Here is a 21,370-nt window from a genome sequence, read left to right as displayed (position 1 = left end):
ACAAATAGAAATTGCACATATCAAAATAGTACAGAATTAACAATATCTTAATTTGTGTTTAAGTAAGTCGGTATAAAGAGGTTTACTTTAGGGGACATCACTTAGGTAATAATCCTTTGCTTTAATTCTATGGTGTTAAAATATTAAGTATTATATCTTTCTTTTGTCACAGTATGGTTAACATAAATTTGTAATATGTAGACTTAACTGTAAGTCTAATACTAACCTCAGAAAGTAGTGATTTTAATGAAAGTCCTACATTTTATGTTCAATTAACACATCCTAAAATATGTCTCAAAGTCCAAATATGAATTGAAAATGCCACTCAATGTGCAATTATATTAAAGAACATGAGAACAGCCCTGCAGAATCTAACAGATAACATCTGAAAGCATTTCTTAAGTCACTGAGTAAACAAACATGTAAATTCACATAACAAACACTTGGGGGAGTTGGTGAATAAATATTTTCCCACAAATTTTACCTTCCATTCCCTCTAACAATGTAATTTTAAAATACCAAAACATAAAATCAGTCTTCAATTTTGTTCTACAGAATTCTATATATGGAAAAACGGGAAAATACACTATTAATTGATAAGTAGAAACAGAAGGTTTTGATTACATAATAAACACACAAATGAAAGAAAACATTCCCTCTGCTGTCTAACCCTATTTTAAGAGATTTGTGATCATCTTTGGCCTGAAAGTAATGTTTCTGATTTATACTTTTCTAATCCTTAGTTTTCATCTTAATAACATCTGTATAACCGGGAACTTTATAACTTGGAATTTATTTCTTGATAATTTACGCTAAGACTAAAACTCGCTAATGGACTAAATAAGTACATTCACTCTGTTCTTGCATTATAGTCTCAATTTACTGATTTAATCATTTTAACCAGAAAATTATCTTTCTGGGGGAAAAAATTACATTGTGTTCCACAGCAAAAAGTACAAACATATAATCACATACGGAATTTATTGCACTGCCAAGTCCATCAAATATACTGATGGCATCATCAATCTGAATTCAGGCATGCTTTACAGAGAGGATTATATAAAATCACACACTAACTCTAACAGCTAAATCTTTTATCATCTGCCACTTCGCATCTCTTATATCACGCACACCTTTTTTTGTAGGAAAAATGATCAAAACATAATGTAGATTAGAATATACTATAGTTTTGCCACTAAAATGCAATGATATTTTAAGTAGGAGAAAATGTCAATGCTACACAGAGTTAAGTCACAATTTAATGGAAAAAACTCTGGAAGTGGAAATTGGAAGCTGAAATACAATTAATGATAGTGTAATGAGACTGGAAGAAAGAAAAACCTCCGCAGCAATAATAACACTGGCTGCAGTGTGAATGCAATAGTGTTGAAGGAGGCAGGTGGCAGGAGAAACTGATCTCATTAATGGGCCCACTCCAAAGAGTCATGTTGCAATTTTTTATTTGATTCAGTTTATTCTATAGTAATTTTCAACTTGGCACTGAAGTCATTTTTTGGTGGAATTTTTTATTAGGTAACATCTGTAAGATCATGAGTTGTACAAAAACAGCGATTAAATATGTGTGTTTTGGGTCACCTGCAAGACTCTGAGTTCTCGGAAGGTCATGAAGCCTCAGAACTCTATATAGTGCAGATACGTACAATTTAAAACTACCAACTCCATCTCTGGGTGTACCCCCAAAGGAAATGAAAACAGAATATCGAAGAGATATATGCACTCCACGTTTATTGCAGCAGTATCACAACAGCCAAGATATGGAAACAACCCATTAATGGATGAATGGGTAAAGATGATGTGCTGTATATATACACAGCCATGAAGAAGAAGAACCTCCTGCCATTTGTGACAACGTGGATGAAACTTGAGGACATTATACTAAATGAGATAAAGCAGACAGAGAAATAGAAACACTGCATAATATCACTTATACATGGAATCTAAAAAAGTCAAACTCATAAAAACAGCAAAATGCTGGTTATCAGGGGACTGGGGGTAGAGGGGAATAGGATGGATATTTAAGTATACAAACTTCAAACGAGTAGTAAGTCAGTCCTAGATGTCAAATCCACGGTACAGTGAATATAGACAACAATACTGTATTATAATCATCAAACTTGCTAAGACAGTAGAACTTAAGCATCTCAACCACTAAAAAGAAATGATAATTATGTAACATGATAGAGGTGCTAATTATTGCTACAATGGCAATCACATCACAATATATAAATGTATTAAATTTTAAAAACTACCTATTTATATAGAAATACAATTATTAAATTATATGTAAACAAAATAATGTATATTATTTCTTTAAAGACATTTCTCATTAATATCATTTGAAAGATTAAACATAGATTAAATGATAAATAGGAATGTTACTCATGAAAGGCTTTTAAAAAAACTGAAATCCGTTTTCCTTACATTACCTGATATTTATCCTGCAAATTTGATTCTGTCATCTGTGCCCTTGTCAAATCTCTTTCAAATTGTTCTATCCAAGCTTTCGTTTCCTTCAAAATTAGCCTGTCTTCTCTCTAGAAACCAGCAGACATTACAATTGCATTAGTATCTGTGCATTTACTTAATTGCTGATTAATACTTGACTGATCCTAGAATATACTGAATATTTAATAAGTTCCAAATGTCTCTGAAAAATTTTCTTTCTCCCTGCCCTCACCTCTTTGGGAGAATAAGAAACAAAAAATTAATTCTAAAAAAAAAATCTTAATTATTGTGCTGAATACTGAAATTACCTACCTCCATTGTTCTTCTCAAGAAACATTTCTTTAATTAAGAAAATGTGCTGGGGCTTCCCTGGTGGTGCAGTGGTTGAGAGTCCGCCTGCCGATGCAGGGGACACAGGTTCGTGCCCCGGAGCCTGTGCTCCGCAACGGGAGAGGCCACAACAGTGAGAGGCCCACGTACCGCAAAAAAAAAAAAAAAAGTGCTTAAGAAGAAATATGTAAGTTCAAAAACACTCACAAAAAGCAATGGCTGGAATGGTAGTGGAAACAGGCCTGTGGCTGCTTCTTAACCCAAGGCCATTGGTAACACAGAGGACTGTTCTGGATCAGATTAATTTTGACTGAATTTGAGGAGCTACAGTCACAGTAATACTGGATTACTAGTGTATATTATTTTTATTTTTATTTTTTTTGCAGTACGCGAGCCTCTCACTGCTGCGGCCTCTCCTGTTGCGGAGCACAGGCTCCGGATGCGCAGGCTTAGCGGCCATGGCTCACGGGCCCAGCCACTCCGCGGCATGTAGGATCCTCCCGGACCGGGGCACGAACCCGTGTCCCCTGCATCGGCAGGCAGACTCTCAACCACTGCGCCACCAGGGAAGCCCCACAAATATTTTTTTGAGCACTCAACATGTGCCATGCACTTTACTAAACCATACAACTCAACATTGCACAGAAGAGATGTGATGAAACTCAGGATTACAAACTAATTGAACACTTACCTTTTTCAATTATTTCCTGCTTAATATTTTAAAGTACAAAAATAAATCTTTAACTTTATTTTAATTTTCCAGGTCGCATATAAAGAAATTGTAGTTATTTTAATTTTTCCTTTTATTAGTGCTATTAAGTATTATTAAAAAGAAATTAATGTCATCTTAGAATTAAAGATTAGTGAGGAAGTCCATGGGAGTGGCTTAGACTGTAACTAACATTTAATAACACATATGTCATTTGTTCTACTAGAAAGGAAAAGGATATAACAGAATTAAGGTGTTAAAATAAATGTGTACATAAAGACAAATACATGCAAAAGAATGGCTAACAAGCTACAGAATGCAGAATGTTTGAAAGAGGTCACTAATTCAAGATTACTTAAATCTTACCTTAAGAATTTGGATAGAATTTGCAAAAGATGGGAAACCTGGAAGTATTTCCTAACAATATGAAAAGATAATATATAGAAAAATAATATGAATCATGGAAAAAATTATATAGGAAACAAGAAAAATGGTGAGGCATTTGTCTATAAATAAATAGACAATAATTTTAAGGGTATAATTATTTTAAGATGTTTTAACAACTTTTGAAAGTATCAAAATGTTTGAATCAAACAAGGCAGTGTAGTATTGTAGCATTTGATGTTTTTGTTTTAATTTGTAATAGTCATATGTGGCTATATATATATATATTATACATATGTCTTGAAGTAGTAAACATTTTTGAAAGGAGAACAATGTAAAGAAAAGGTATATGGATTCATATTTTTCTCTATAAATACTGTCATAATACGCATCTCTGTATTCCTATACAATTAAGACTGTGCTGTGCTTCTGAAAGCAGTCAGTAAAATTTGTTTCAGTGGGGGAAGGAATGAGTGAATAAATAACTGAAAGTTTACTAGATGAGAGAGATAAGCCAACATGCCTATTTTATTTATTTACAATTGTGTGCTAATTATCCAAGGACTACCTTTAGGGAAAAAGTTCCTTTATCAGTTTTAATGGATGAAGTAAGAAAGGCATAGCAATGTCTATTTCCAATAAGAAAATTCGATTTAACATAGTATCTATGTAATATCTAATTTAAATAAATTCATAAAAAGGATATGAAAATCAAATACACCAAAAAATGAAAGCCTGGTAGACATGTTGATGCCTATATATATATATATATATATATATATATATATATATATATATATATATTTGTGTGTGTGTGTGTGTGTGTGTGTGTGTGTGTGTGTGTGTATGGTACGTGGGCCTCTCACTGCTGCGGCCTCTACGTTGCGGAGCACAGGCTCCGGACGCGCAGGCTCAGTGGCCATGGCTCATAGGCCCAGCTGCTCCGCGGCATGTGGGATCTTCCCGGACCAGGGCACGAACCCGCGTCGCCTGCATAGGCAGGCAGACTCTCAACCACTGCACCACCAGGGAAGCCCGATGCCAATATTTTTAAAAAATGAATTAAAAGAACCATTTAATAAAACCTGAATAGACAAATAATGAGGATTTCTACGTGATGACACCAACCCTAATATGTAGTGTATAAAATCTTAAAGGTTCATTAGACAGAATTAGATGGCCATTTAGCTGCATTAAACAAACATAAGCCCTATATCATAAAAATGTTTTTAAATCCTTTTTATTGTGCTCAAAATATTCATTTTTAGATGCTCATACCCTACTTTACAAATGCCTCATTAAAAAAAGGGTAAAGCTTATTTTTTAAAAGGAAAATCAGAATTTATCTTCTCGAGAATGAGATTAGTTTCTTAATAATAAAGTTCTTTAGTACAGTATATTAACAAGTTTAAAGCAGGAGTGTGCTTCAAATCTCTGAGGATTTTTGCATTAAATCCTTGCTCATGAGCATTAACGTAAGTATCTCATTTTATTTCTCAGACATTACCAGCCACCGTGTTTACTCATCTGGAGAGATGATTAATGTCAGAGAAATTAAGAGTACAAGTTTAGAAATCAGCTCAGAAGTAAATCCAACTGGGTAACATAAGAACTTGAGATATGACAATCAGGTGGAAAGCTGATATTCTCTGTGCCGTATGAGGTAAGTCTAATACACCTCCTTACAGAGTTTCTTATTCATAGAGCACTGTCCATGCCCAATTATATTCTCAAAACCCAGAAAACCCCAAATGAATCCCAAGCACACAACTCAGTCCACACTGGAATTTGCAGTCTTCCGCTTTCAGTGGTGCTCCTTAGGAACACTATTTTTCTAACTATAGAATAAGTCACTCTGGTGATCAACATTTGTGCCTGAAGCCTGGCAAAGAAGAACAACAACAAAAGTTTCTTGAAACCATAGTTTTGTTTTGTTTTTTTGAAACCATAGTTTTTAAAATAACTAACATAGTTCTATCAAATGCCACCTTAACTTCATCTAAGCGACCTAGGAAACACCAGTTACCGCTGTTTTGCTTAATTCTTTTACGAAGATTTCTATTAGTGCAAAACCTTTTCCTACTTGAAAACTTTGGTGTATGTTCCCCTGACCTTTTCCTTCCTTAGATCCATTTCTAAGACACACAGTACACTTTGTTTTTTGTTTTTCTTGTTTCTCTTCATTATAATCTCAAACCTCTCTGAAAACTCTAGTAGAGACCTCAACAGTAAAGACAGAGAGATTGTTTTTAACATGTCTTGAAAATTCCATTTATAATTCTTCCCTAATGTCATTCTGCCTAATAATTAATTTTAAATTCAGTAGTGAATCCTCGTCCCTCTAAAAAAAAAAAAAAACCCACAAAAACCCAAAACCAAAACAACAAAACAAAATCAAAACTAAACAATACTACAGTACTTTTAAAAAATAGGAGAATAATATCCATTGTTGTTCAAAACAGAAGGTAGGCATTCTGCTGGCTGGACTGTAAAATGGGAGATCTTTCTACAGGAGGATTTGAAAAAATCATTTCAGAAGCAGTAAATATCTGTATGCCCTTTAGTCTAGGAATTTCTCTTCAAAGAAAGAACTGTAAAACAATGCTTATTACAAAATTGTTCATAGAAGTATTTTTTTATAATAGCAAAAAATCAGAAATTTTCAACAATTAATATTGGGTAAATAAATTACTGTACGTCTATATGATGTTCTAGAAAGAATGGCATGAGAAGGGTTTTTTGTATGATGTTAACAGAAAACAGAAAATTATAAAATTGTATGTATACTGCAATTCTATCAATATTTTTGTTAAAATATTTTATGTGTCTACACACATGGAACTCACACCAAAGTGTTACTTTTTTTAGAATAGATTCTCTGCAGAAGGTCAAGTACAGGTAATTTTCTTTTTCTTTTTTTCCCAACTTTTGTTTTTGTCTATTTATGACAACAAACATATATCATTTGAGCAATATGAAAAATGTAAATGTTATTTAAACTACTGAGAGGCTGAGAATCTAAACACAGTGAATAATTAGAACTTTCATAAGTTTGCCTTACTTACATATGTTTGCAATGAGTAGCAACTTATAAATCTAAAAGTCAAAATTAGATTTTATCAGACTGAACAGAAGAAGGGAACTCAGGATCTAAATGCATAAATAATATGATGGATATAAAATTAATTCAATCGTCAAATTGCTACAATAAAGTTTCCCGACACTGCTATCTTTACTTTATTCTACTCTACTATTTTATTTCATTTCATTTTATTTGCCATGCCGTGCTGTTTGGGATATCTTGGTCCCCCGACCAGAGATTGAACCTGTGCCCTCGGCAATGAAAGTGTGGAGTCCTAACCACTGCACCACCAGGGAATTCCCTATCTTTCCTAGATTTTAATCCCTCACTATTATATGTTCAGTATTTATTATTAATAATTCTTTCTCTGCTATATCCAACATACAAATCAGAGAAATCTTTCCCTCTAATCTCCTCCCCAGTTGGTGATATCAGTCTTTACTCAGTTGCTCTCATATTAAAATGCATTCCAGTTTAATTTTTTGAAAACAGCATATTAAAAATCCAAGTCACTACCATCGAGTGTATTATCAGCACTCAAACAAAAACAAACACTTACATCATTCTCTTGCCCATCAGTGCCTGTACTGTGAACGTCGGGATAATGTTTCAGAAACTGGGCTACGTAGGTCATAATAGACTTCTCATCTGGTTTATCCACATCAACATCTGGAAAAACCAAACCCAAATGTGAATAAATTAAATAGCATTAAAAAGATTTTAATAATACAAACTTTGAAATCTAGAGACTATACCAAAAGACACTGTCCTAAATGCAAAAGAAAAATAGAGTACTATTTAGAGATGGTGACAGGAAAAACCAGTTTAGTCTGGATAATCCATGGGGGAAATTTTACGACTCAGAAAGATGACATATTTTAACCAAGAGCTTTTAGGAAAGTAGTACATGTTTCATTTAAATAATCTCTACACTCATCAGAAATATGACATATATATAGTTGTTCCTACATTCTGTCTAGTTACTAAAATACAAATGATATGTACATTTCAGAGTTGGGGTAGATGAGTAGTAAAACATACTAACAGATGTGGCACTGAATGACAAGTGACTACGTAGTCTACATACTACATATGGCCAAATATCAATTTATTTTAGAAAAGAGAGAGATGCCTTATGTCCAAGTCCTTATGCAGCTTCTCCATTGTGGAGCCTTCCGTCTAAGTCACTGTACTTTGAACAATCAAGTACTCTTTGAGTGAAACAGAGCCTGAAAAGATCTCAATCACTGTCATTTTAAAGTATATAGATGTTTACCTAATTAAATCAGTAAAAATCAAGCAAAGATATTTATATGAATTTAGTAATTATAGAATCTGGGTAAGACTGGATACATAAAAAGTGTTGAATGTTTTCAACAAGTCTTAAATATCCCTTTTAAAGGCAATGGAATAAGGGGTTACATTTGGAGATTAGAAATACAATATCTGCACCAATAGAGAAAAAAAACCAGAACAAACAAAAACCATGAAAATCAAAATATAAAACTGCCCTAATATTTTGTATTGTTTCTTGCGATTTGAAATATAATTTCTAGCGACCATCAATGTAGGATTTAAGAAGTGGTACAACTCTTAAAAGACTTAAAGATAATGTATTCTGGAATTCACGAGATGACTCAGAGGTGATTTTAGAAATGATAAGATCACTGATGTGGAGAATGCATGTGAAGAATAAAACTTTCATGAAGAGTGAAAGTGGAAACATTTAATACATGACTTAATATAGTATATGTTTTTAAATACACATGCGACTAAATCATAAAACAATTGTTATAATAGATACTGGTCTATTTAATCTGTATTCCTAAGAGTTTATATGTTCAAGTTGGCTAAAAACTTTTTTGAAGTGGAAGTTCTCATTAGGAAAATAATCACTTTATATGTGGGATAGCCTTGCATGTGGGCAAACTCAATTTCTGATGATCAAAGAAAATATTAAGATCCTCTGGTCTGGTGGATATAAAAGAACCATTCATATCCTCCTCCTATCCTACTCTAGGAAGAAATTTCAGCTCTGATGCATTCTCTGAAGTGAGGGCTGTGATATTTGTGTGTCTTTCCCCTTGAGCTGAGTAGTGTCCTGGATACTACTGGCTTTGTGTGTGTGTGGTGTGTGTGTGTGAAGACACAAGGTGGAAAGTCCTTGGCTCCCCTAGTGAGACTGGAGGGGGGGCGGGCACCACAGGTCCCTAAAATGTCAAGGGATCTCCATGCTGGCCGTCATCTCAGAGGAAGCCAAGCAGGTAGACACTGTTTTAGAGCTAGAAATGTTCATTCTGAAATCTCATCTTTAAAAATAACTTGCGGGACTTCCCTGGTGGTCCAGTGGTAAAGAATCCACCTTCCAATGAAGGGGACGCAGGTTTGATCCCCGGTCGGGGAACTAAGATCCCACATGCTGCAGGGCAACTAAGCCTGCGCCGCAGCTACTGAGCTCGCACGCTCTGAAGCCCTCGCGCCACAACTAGAGAGAAGCCCACGTGCCACAGTGAAGACCCGATGCAGCAAAAAAAACAGATAAAATAAATAAAATAAAATATTTAAAAAAAACTTGCTTTCGCTGTATTTACATTTTTGCATTCATTAATGGAAATTTCCATAATTACCAAGCCAAATAAGGCATTATCTGGGACTTTTGGAAAATTCACTTTGACCCTTTTATTTCAATTTAACAAACAACTAGAAGTTTATTAAAGGCATCAAAATTGCCTTTTGAAGGCTTGACAGAGTTAACTCCATTTCCAGAAAGTCTTAAAATTCACAGCCTCACCAAGAAGTTGCCAAGAAATTCTAGTGAAAGATATTAGGTCAATCACTTGGGTAGTTTTCCTGACTGACACCTAAATACTGGGTAGTTATCAACATTTCTAAGTTTCTAATGACTAACATTTTAAAGATACGCTCTGAGATTACTAACAATTTTTTACTCTTCCGGATTCTCCTCCTCGCAGTACACTCACTTGTAAAACTTTCATTCCATCCTGAGGTACACTGAGTAAGTACAGTTCCCCTGGCTGGTACCACCCATGTCAAGGGCTGTTAGGAGCAACACAGCTGTATTTTGCTCCCGTGTATAGTGGCAAATATTTTTCCAAAAGAAAACTGGTGCAGGAAGATACTATTCCTTCCCACTTTTCAAAGTTTTCTGACCTCTCGGAAGGCATCTGTAATATCTGGGTTTAAGACATACAACCCTACTGAGTTGAGGGATACAAGAGCCAGCAGTCGCTCAACGTGCCTTCGGGATCTAGGAGTCTCGGGATTCCCAGCTCCGTTTCAGCAATAGTGAAAGCCTCCTCCAGGTTTTCCCGGTTAGATCTTCCTTTCACCTTCTCCAAGTCCACTAGTTCCGGTTGAATAGCATGGATGACTGAATGAAAGGCCACTCCACTTCTCCAACTCCGCCCGAAGTCTTTTACTTCTATTCCGCTCTGCCTTTAAAGAAAATAATGATAATGTCACTTTCTAAGCAGGTAATGCACACTTCCTCAAAGACTCAATCCAATCCTCCTCGGCAGTGGACGATGGGCAGTTAGCTATACCGGTATACTGGTTTTGAGAAAAAATAAGCAAAGCAAAATTTTTAATGGGTACCAAGATAAGGTGTAGAAATTCTGGTTCCATACTTAAAGAGTTTTCTATATTAGAGTTTTCAGTAATTGAAAGACTCAATGGAAAGCACATTTTTAAAGGAAACCAATAGAGAGAAAAAACACCTGACAAAATAAAAAAAGGGAACATTTTAAAAACACCGAAACTGGTAACAATTCACCATTGTGTATTTTTTTGAAGAAGTCTCTAACACATTTCTAATGAGAATGACAAGCAGCCTGTGTTGTACATGCACAGATGATAACAGATAGATATAATGTGGCTGAATTATATCAAATGCTGTAGAATGAACAAAATGCAAATGGTTGTGATGATGTCTCTAAACTAGTCACAAAAAACCCTATACTCCACATAAGTACAGACAAGATTAATTTACCCTACCATCAAACTGTTTGAGCAAATTGTTTTTTAAACTCTTTTTATAGAATTGCCTTGAGGGCAATGTGCTGGTAGCAAATCTTTGCTCTTTCGTGGATTTACTTCAAAGCCAGATATGATCACTAAGAAGTGATGCAAGTTTGTAGCAATATTTTGGTGTTGAAAAAACAAGCGAGGCAAGCTCACAATGAATAATTTTTCTCTACATGTAACTTATCAACCATAAAGACAGTTTCAAAAAGAGTTGCAAAGATGTCTTTGAGCAACATTTTTTGCTTAAGTCTAGAGCCTTTAAAAGTGATCGATAAATTAGGTAACATTCAGTAGATAAATATTCTGGTAGTTTCTTTTTAGAAATTTAGTCTCATTACAGTTGTTTCTAAATAAAGCAAAAATAATATCACTGAATTCTTCTTTTCTACTATATTCTCAAAATTTCCACAAACTGTAAGAGACAATATATTTTACTGATACCGTGATTAATATAAAAAGTTGGTAAATGTCCTTACATTTTCTCTCTGCAAACTTTAAGCTTCACTTTAAATCATGTTCTACCAATGTATACTGAGTTTCCATAAAATATATTGTGCTAAAAATAACATCCTTGGACCTAATCACTGGCTTCTTAAATAAATATTTTAAAAACAATTTTGTAAGATTGCAGCAACATCTCTTAGTTCTTTTAGAGTTTCTGTCTCTGGTGGTAGAGATTTAATTTTTTCAGACAATGCCTGACACACTGGCAAATGTCCAGCCAGGTTAAACAGTATGTTCTTATTATCTATTCATTTGTACATTTGCCGCTGGCTTCATCTTATTTTTCTTCCTATATTTTCCATTTGCCAACAGTTCCCCATTTCAAAACGTTTTTGTATGCACAGTCTCTTTATGCCACCTCACATTATTTTTTAAATTTTATTTTACATTTTTTTATTTTTATTTTTTTGAATTTTTTATTTTTTTATACAGCAGGTTCTTATTAGTTATCTATTTTATACATATTAGTGTATTTATATCAAATTACATTTTAACAAATTGAGTTCTGGTTCAAGATGGCGGAGTAGAAGGACGTGCTCTCACTCCCTCTTGCGAGAACACCGGAATCACAACTAACTGCTGAACAATCATTGACAGGAAGACACTGGAACTCACCAAAAAAGATACCCCACATCCAAAGACAAAGGAGAAGTCACAATGAGACGGTAGGAGGGGCACAATCACAATAAAATCAAATCCCATAACTGCTGGGTGGGTGACTCACAAACTGGAGAACACTTATACCACAGAAGTCCACCACTGGAGTGAAGGTTCTGAGCCCCACGTCAGGCTTCCCAAGCTGGGGGTCCTGCAATGGGAGGAGGAATTCCTAGAGAATCAGACTTTGAAGGCTAGCGGGATTTCACTGCAGGACTTCTACAAGACTATGGGAAACAGAGACTCCACTCTTGGAGGGCACACACAAAGTAGTGTGCATATCAGCACCCTGGGGGAAGGAGCAGTGACACCATAGGAGACTAAACCAGACCTACCTGCTAGTGTTGCAGGGCCTCCTGCAGAGCTGGGGGGTGGCTCTGTCTCACTGTGAAGACAAGGACACTGGCAGCAGAAATTCTGGGAAGTACTCCTTGGCGTGATCCCTCCCAGAGTCCACCATTAGCCCCACCAAAGAGCCCAGGGAGACTCCAGTGTTGTGTTGCCTCAGGCCAAACAACCAACAGGGAGAGAACCCAGCCTCACCCATCATCAGACAAGCGGATTAAAGTTTTACTGAGCTCTGCCCACCAGAGCAACAGCCAGCTCTACCCACCACCAGTCCCTCCCATCAGGAAACTTGCACAAGCCACTTAGATAGCCTCATCCACCAGAGGGCAGACAGCAGAAGCAAGAAGAACTACAATCCTGTAGCCTGTGGAACAAAAACCACATTCACAGAAAGACAGACAAGATGAAAAGGCAGAGGGCTATGTACCAGATGAAGGAATAAGATAAAACCTCAGAAAAACAACTAAATGAAGTGGAGATAGGCAACCTTCCAGAAAAAGAATTCAGAATAATGATAGTGAAGGTGATCCTGGACCTCGGAAAAAGAATGCAGGCAAAGATCGAGAAGATGCAAGAAATGTTTAATAAAGATCTAGAAGAATTAAAAAACAAACAGAGATGAACAATACAATAACTGAAATGAAAAATATACTAGAAGGAATCAATAGCAGAATAACTGAGGCAGAAGAAAGGATAAGTGACCTGGAAGACAGAATGGTGGAATTCACTACTGCAGAACAGAACAAAGAAAAAAGAATGAAAAGAAATGAAGACAGCCTAAGAGACCTCTGGGACAGCATGAAATGCACCCCTATATTCACATTACAGGGGTCCTAGAAGGAGAAGAGAGAGAGAAAGGACCAGAGAAAATATCTGAAGAGATTAGAGTCAAAAACTTCCCTAACATGGGAAAGGAAATAGCCACCCAACTCCAGGAAGTGCAGAGTCTCATACAGGAGAAACCCAAGGAGAAACACGCCAAGACACACAGTAATCAAATTGGCAAAAATTAAAGCCAAAGAAAAACTATTGAAATCAGCAAGGGAAAAACAACAAATAACATACAAGGGAACTCCCATAAGGTTTAACAGCTGATTTCTCAGCAGAAACTCTACAAACCAGAAGGGAGTGCCATGATATACTTAAAGTAATGAGAGGGAAGAACCTACAAACAAGATTACTCTACCCAGCAAGGATCTCATTCAGATTCTGTGGAGAAATCAAAAGCTTTACAGACAAGCAAAAGCTAAGAGAATTCAGCACCACCAAACCAGCTCTACAACAAATGCTAAAAGAACTTCTCTAAGTGGGAAACACAAGAGAAGAAAAGGACCCACAAAACCAAACCCAAAACAATTAACAAAATGGTAATAGGAACATACATATCAATAATTACCTTAAATTTGAATGGATTAAATGCTCCAACCAAAAGACACAGGCTTGCTAAATGGATACAAAAACAAGACCCATATATATGCTGTCTACAAGAGACCCACTTCAGACCTAGGGACACATACAGTCTGAAAGTGAGGGGATGGAAAAAGATACTCCATGCAAATGGAAATCAAAAGAAAGCTGGAGTAGCCATACTCATGTCAGATAAAATAGACTTTAAAATAAAGAATGTTATAAGACACAAGGAAGGACACTACATAATGATCAAGATATCAATCCAAGAAGAAGATGTAACATTTATAAATATATATGCACCCAACATAGGAGCACCTCAATACATAAGGCAAATGCTAACAGCTATAAATGAGGAAATCGACAGTCACACAATAACAGTGGGGGATTTTAACACCTCACTTACACCAATGGACAGATCATCCAAACAGAAAATTAATAAGGAAACACAAGCTTTAAATGACATAATAGACCAGACAGATTTAATTGATATTTATAGGAAATTCCATCCAAAAACAGCAGATTACGCTTTATTCTCAAGTGCACATGGAACATTCTCCAGGATAGATAACATCTTGGGTCACAAATCAAGGCCTCAGTAAATTTAAGAAAACTGAAATCATATCAAGCATCTTTTCCAACCACAACGCTATGAGATTAGAAATCACTTACAGGGAAAAAAACGTAACAAACACGAACACATGGACGCTAAACAATACATTACTAAACAACCCAGAGATCACTGAAGAAATCAAAGGGGAATTCAAAAAATACCTAGAGAAAAATGACAATAAGAACACAACGATCCAAAACCTATGGGATGCAGCAAAAGCAGTTCTAAGAGGGAAGTTTATAGCTATACAAGCCTACCTCAAGAAACAAGAAAAATCTCAAATAAACAATCTAACCTTACACCTAAAGGAACTAGAGAAAGAAGAACAAACAAAACCTAAAGTTAGCAGAAGGAAAGAAATCATAAAGATCAGAGCAGAAGTAAATGAAATAGAAACAAAGAAAACAATAGCAAAGATCAAGAAAACTAAAAGCTGGTTCTTGGAGAAGATAAACAAAATTGATAAACCATTAGCCAGACTCATCAAGAAAAAGAGGGAGAGGACTCAAATCAGTAAAATTAGAAATGAAAAAGGAGAAGTTACAACAGACACCACAGAAATACAAAGCATCCTAAGAGACTACTACAAGCAACTCTATACCAATAAAATGGACAACCTGTAAGAAATGGACAAATCCTTAGAGAGGTATAACCTTCCAAGACTGAACCAGGAAGAAATAGAAAATATGAACAGACCAATCACAAGTAATAAAATTGAAACTGTGATTAAAAATCTTCCAACAAACAAAAGTCCAGGACCAGATGGCTTCACAGGTGAATTCTGTCAAACATTTAAAGAAGAGCTAACACCCATCCTTCTCAAACTCTTCCAAAATGTCGCAGAGGAAGGAACACTCCCAAACTCATTCTACGAGGCCACCATCACCCTAATATAAAAACCAGACAAAGATACTACAAAAAAAGAAAATTACAGACCAATATCACTGATGAATATACATGCAAAACTCCTCAACAAAATACTAGCAAACAGAATCCAACAACACATTAAAGGGATCATACACCATGATCAAGTGTGTTTAACCCAGGGATGCAAGAATTCTTCAATATACGCAAATCAATCAATGTGATATGCCATATTAAATAACTGAAGAGTAAAAACCATATGATCATCTCAATAGATGCAGAGAAAGCTTTTGACAAAATTCAATACCCATTTATGATAAAAACTCTCAGAAAGAGGGCATAGAGGGAACCTACCTCAACATAATAAAGGCCATATACGACAAAGCCACAGCAAACATCATTCTCAATAGTGAAAAACTGAAAGCATTTCCTCTAAGATCAGGAACAAGACAAGGAGGTCCACTCTCACCACTATTATTCAACATAGTATTTGAAGTCCTAGCCACGGCAATCAGAGAAGAAAAAGAAATAAAAGGAATACAAATTGGAAAAGAAGTAAAACTGTCATTGTTTGCAGACATGATACTATACATAGAGAATCCTAAAGAGGCCACCAGAAAACTATTAGAGCTAATCGATGAATTTGGTAAAGTTACAGGATACAAAATTAATGCACAGAAATCTCTTGCATTCCTATACACTAACAATGAAAGGTCAGAAAGAGAAATTAAGTAAACAATCCCATTTAGCATTGCAACAAAATGAATAAAATACCTAGGAATAAACCTACCTATGGAGACAAAAGACCTTTATGCAGAAAACTATAAGACACTGATGAAAGAAATTAAAGATGATACCAACAGATGGAGAGATATGCCATGTTCTTGGATTGGAAGAATCAATATTGTGAAAATGACTATACTACCCAAAGCAATCTACAGATTCAATGCAATCTCTATCAAATTACCAATGGCATTTTTTACATAACTAGAACAAAAAATCTTAACATTTGTATGGAGACACAAAAGACCCCAAACAGCCAAAGCAGTCTTAAGAACAAAAAATGGAGCTGGAGGAATCAGACTCCCTGACTTCAGACTACACTACAAAGCTACAGTAAGCAAGACAATATGGTACTGGCACAGAAACAGAAATATAGATCAATGGAACAAGATAGAAAGCCCAGAGATAAACCCACGCACCTATGGTCAACTAATCTATGACAAAGGAGGCAAGGATATACAATGGAGAAAATACAGTCTCTTCAATAAGTGGTGCTGGGAAAACTGGACAGCTACATGTAAAAGAATGAAATTAGAACACTCCCTAACACCATAAACAAAAAGAAACTCAAAATGGATTAGAGACCTATATGTAAGACCAGACACTATAAAACCCTTAGAGGAAAACATAGGAAGAACACTCTTTGACATAAACCACAGCAAGATCTTTTTTGATCCACCTCCTAGAGTAATGGAAATAAAAACAAAAATAAACAAATTGGAACTAATGAAACTTAAAAGCTTTTGCACAGCAAAGGAAACCATAAACAAGATGAAAAGACAACCCACAGAATGGGAGAAAATATTTGCAAACGAATCAACAGACAAAGGATTAATCTCCAAAATAAATAAATAGCTCATGCAGTTCAATATTAAAAAAACAACCCAATACAAAAATGGGCAGAAGACCTAAATAGACTTTTCTCCAAAGAAGACATACAGATGGCCAAGAGGCACATGAAAAGTTGCTCAACATCACTAATTATTAGGGAACTGCAAATCAAAACTACAATGAGGTATCACCTCACACCAGTGAGAATGGGCATCATCAGAAAATCTACAAACAACAAATGCTGGAGAGGGTGTGGAGAAAAGGGAACCTTCTTGCACTGTTGGTGGGAATGTAAATTGTTACAGCCACCATGGAGAACAGTATGGAGGTTCCTTAAAAAACTAAAAATAGAACTACCATATGATCCAGCAATCCCACTACTGGGCATATACCCAGAGAAAACCATAACTCAAAAAGAGTCATGTATCACAATATTTATTGCAGCACTATTTACAATAGCCAGGTCACGGAAGCAACCTAAATGTCCATCGACAGACTAATGGATAAAGAAGATGTGGTACATATATACATTGGAATATTACTCAGCCATAAAAAGGAACGAAATTGGGTCATTTGTAGAGATGTGGGTGGATCTAGAGACTGTCATATAGAGTGAAGTAAGTCAGAAACAGAAAAACAAATATCGTATATTAATGCATATATGTGGAACCTAGAAAAATGGTACAGATCAACCGTTTTGCAGGGCAGAAATAGAGACACAGATGTAGAAAACCAACGTATGGACAGCAAGCGGGGAAAGCGGCCAGGGGTGGGGGTGGTGATGTGATGAATTGGGAGATTAGGATTGACATGTATACACTGATGTGTGTAAAATGGATGATTAATAAGAACCTGCTGTATAAAAAAAAAAAAGAAAACTAAAAAAAAAAATTAAGGTGGGTGTAAATAAGTGAACAGCTGATAAATATTCATCATGTATTATTTTCTGATTTTCTTGAATTTTATTGTATATATAAAATGTTTTCCTAAATATTCACCATGTTGGAACAATTAAAAATGGTTTGTTACACGGTCTTCCTCCTTATTTGTTGAATACACACACACACACACACACAGACGCACACACACACACTTATAATGTTTTGTATTAGATCAAACTAGTAGGTGATATTCCTAAAAAGCTTTAGTCCAAGCCTCTGAATTGTAGATACAAAATCAAAGAAAATTTAGATACCTCACTTAAAGAAGTGATACAAACTGAAAGAAACTTAGATACATCACTTAAAGAAGTACATCCAGTTTATAGGCTAACACATATTTGCTTCAAGTTATTTTGAATGGGTCTGTATACACATGTCTTCATTTATTTGGTTATCTTACTGATTTTTGTCCTAAAATACAATTGTTCTTAGACATTTGAAAAGAAGGTATGCAAATGTCAGACATGCTTTCATTTCTGACAGTATAGATAGTAGATGAAATTGGTAAAAAAAAAAAAAAAACAAAGAAGGGGGCATTAACTATCTTGTGTTACTGAAACAGTTTTTTGATTTACTTACCAAGTATTTTGAAATTTTATATGAAAACTCAATACACTCCGACAATTTGGTGCTCACTGGATGTTTTATCCTTTCTCGCCATCTTCAGTCTTGTGAGATGGATAAACCTTCACACTACGGAGTCTCACAAATTATAATTTTACAGACATGTCATATACTGAACTAGGTACAGATTCTAAAGTTATTTTATCCATGTCAGGTAAGAAATTGCTTGAAAAATAAATACCAGGATAGTGTAAAATAGCTTTTAGAAAAATTATCGACAATGTGGGAGCATGACAGAATCATGTGTTCATTCCAGACTATTCATGGCAGAAAGCGGTCATCTCCCTAAATCTCTACAATTTATGCAGCTGTTAAATAAATGGATCTCATTGAGGTGTTGATAGGTGGAGAATCCTTGGGTCCACAAATCTGGACATTTATACAGGTAAGGAAAATACAACTTCCACCAATGTTACAAACATACAAGTTGCAGGAATGACGATTATTATTAGACCCCTGCACATCATGTGTGAAACAAAACTTATGCAGGAAAACTCCAACATCATTGAATTTGATTTTATTTCAAGCTATATAATATTAAATGAAAATTTATTTACTTTGTTGAATTAAATGCTGTGTGGAGCAAGAGACAACAGAATGTCACATTGACATTATTACAAATTTTTATCGTGATAGCATCATGATATATGTTGTAGCATGTGGTCACCAGTCCTCTCCTACCCAACATGTTTCTTCTCCCTGCTTGGTTAAGCTGCAAAAGAGATTAGTAATACCCACTGTAGATGGAATGCAAAGAGCATGCCAGCAATGTGGGAAGGGCTTTTAATTTCATCCCTACTAGAGTCCCAAGAGTCACAAAGCTTTGCTTTCAGAAATATTTTTAATTGCAACTTGAATCATAAAAATATACCCCAAATTAGAAAACCATCAACACACTTTACAAGTTAAATAAAACTATACGTTAGTAACACTAATTACATCTTCTCTACGTTTATTTTTTTCTCTCCTTATTTTTGCTCTTTAAATTCTTTAAAAATAGAACTTCCTGTGTTTAGTGCCTCAGTGTTTTATAATGATGAGTACTTGTTTACAACTATTTTCCAGAAGGAGAGAATTAGATGTGGGTTATATCTAGGCATGTGAAACAAAATAGAAAGTGAGTTAATTTTACATGTCATTTAGGAAAATCTTACAAAAACACATCTTCTAGGTGAAGAGATCTTATTACGTACCACATCTGACCACAAAATATTGGTATGATCAACTTGAAACTCTATTGCAATTGCTATGAGAAAGTACTTTTTGAGAGTAGTAATTTTATATCCAGTATCCTCACATATATGTGCACACATGTAAATTTATTATGCTTAGAAGCAAACTCCCAGTCCATATAGCTGGAGCTGACAAAAGAATGTACATTCCAGATAAAAGATAAGATCAAAGAAAACATTAAAAAATAAAATTGCCAGAAAGTGTCAAGGTATAAAAACAAATATGATTATTTCAGAATGTGGATCTCAGTCCACAATATTATTAAATAGAACTCAATAGTCTTACGAAGAGATAATCACGTTTAAGCCTCTAATTTATTTGTGTAAAAATTATCTAATAGCAGCAGAACATCCAAACAATGACCTAAATGGCATTAGTCCTCATGCTAATCAAGTGTAGGGATTAAACAACTTAATTGGGTCCCATCACACAAGTGAAGAAGGATTTAGTTTTATTACAACATTTTCCCAGAGTATCAAGGATGCTTTCTGTTTACATTTTAATTCAAGGGAAGAGTGAAATGAGAGCCGGAGCAAAGCCATTCATTCCTCTGTCTCCATAAATTTTGCAATCACTGGAATGTGCACTCAGTCATAAATTGATAACTCAAATTATTCAAGGGTTTCTAATTTAAACAAACTCCTTCTTGGTACTTACTTGGCGACTGTGTACTGGACCCAGTTTAACAAAGCCTTCTTAGCATTTCCTTGGATCTTGGTGGCCACCTTCCGTTTGCTTGGGGGGCTGGTGGTCTCAGAGCTGACCACGCTGTCCACGGAGGATGTGCTGCTGGACAGAGGCTGCAGCTGCGGTAGGTTGCTGGTCAACTCCTCAATCTGCGAGTGCATCAACGTCGGCAAAACGTCAGCATTACGTCAGCATTATCTTTGTTCTTCTCTTCTCAGGTGGTTTAATTTTCCAACTTGATTGATCTTAACACCCTTAACCTCCCAACAATATAAGCTCTTAAAGGGCACGACCAATGTCTTACTCCTGTTTGCACTTCCTTCCACATCTAAAATGGGGCCTTGTACACAGTAATGAACACTTGTTAAATACATGCATGAATGAAGAAAACAAAACCTAATGCTTCTCCAGACTCAAAGGATGTACACACCAAGAGTGAGTCCTAATGTAAACTACAAACCTTGAAATGATAGTGATGTGTCAGTAAAGGTTCATTAATTGTAACCAATGTTCCACTCCCATGGCGGATACTGGTTAAGGGGAGGCTATGCATGTGTGGGTGCAGGAGGTACATGGGAAATTTCTGTACTCTTTGCTCAGTTTTGCTGAGAACCTCAAACTGCTCTAAAAAATAAAGTCCATTTCTTTAAAAAAACGACCTTACGGCTAGAAGAATTATCCCAGAGAGAACAGCAAGTTAATTTCTCCCCTTAATGTCTAATAGGAGCATAGAACCGCTCCCTTCCAGAGGACAAAGAAAAACTTCCTAAACTCTTTTTACACCAGTATTTCATCTCCATCGTGTTCTACCCACTTCTCGGATTGGGTACCTGGCCGAGTTCTTTGGGGAGTTCCATATATAA

General features: G+C 35.5%; 1 protein-coding gene across 1 annotated transcript in view; it reads right to left on the bottom strand.

The window, feature by feature from the left end:
- SYNE1 (spectrin repeat containing nuclear envelope protein 1) overlaps positions 1-21,370 on the bottom strand; it is a 456,320-nt gene that overhangs the window by 325,544 nt on the left and 109,406 nt on the right. The window contains exons 6-10 of the mRNA XM_060168000.1: positions 20,478-20,656; positions 10,231-10,427; positions 7,531-7,640; positions 3,872-3,922; positions 2,448-2,555 (exon numbers count right to left, since the gene is read on the bottom strand). Of these exons, the coding sequence (XP_060023983.1) occupies positions 2,448-2,555; positions 3,872-3,922; positions 7,531-7,640; positions 10,231-10,427; positions 20,478-20,656 (645 nt within the window). The remainder of the gene's footprint in view (positions 1-2,447; positions 2,556-3,871; positions 3,923-7,530; positions 7,641-10,230; positions 10,428-20,477; positions 20,657-21,370) is intronic.

This window comes from Lagenorhynchus albirostris, chromosome 12 (assembly GCF_949774975.1).
Source record: "Lagenorhynchus albirostris chromosome 12, mLagAlb1.1, whole genome shotgun sequence".
Taxonomy (NCBI): Eukaryota; Metazoa; Chordata; class Mammalia; order Artiodactyla; family Delphinidae; genus Lagenorhynchus; species Lagenorhynchus albirostris.
This window is presented reverse-complemented; position numbering and strand designations above follow the sequence as displayed.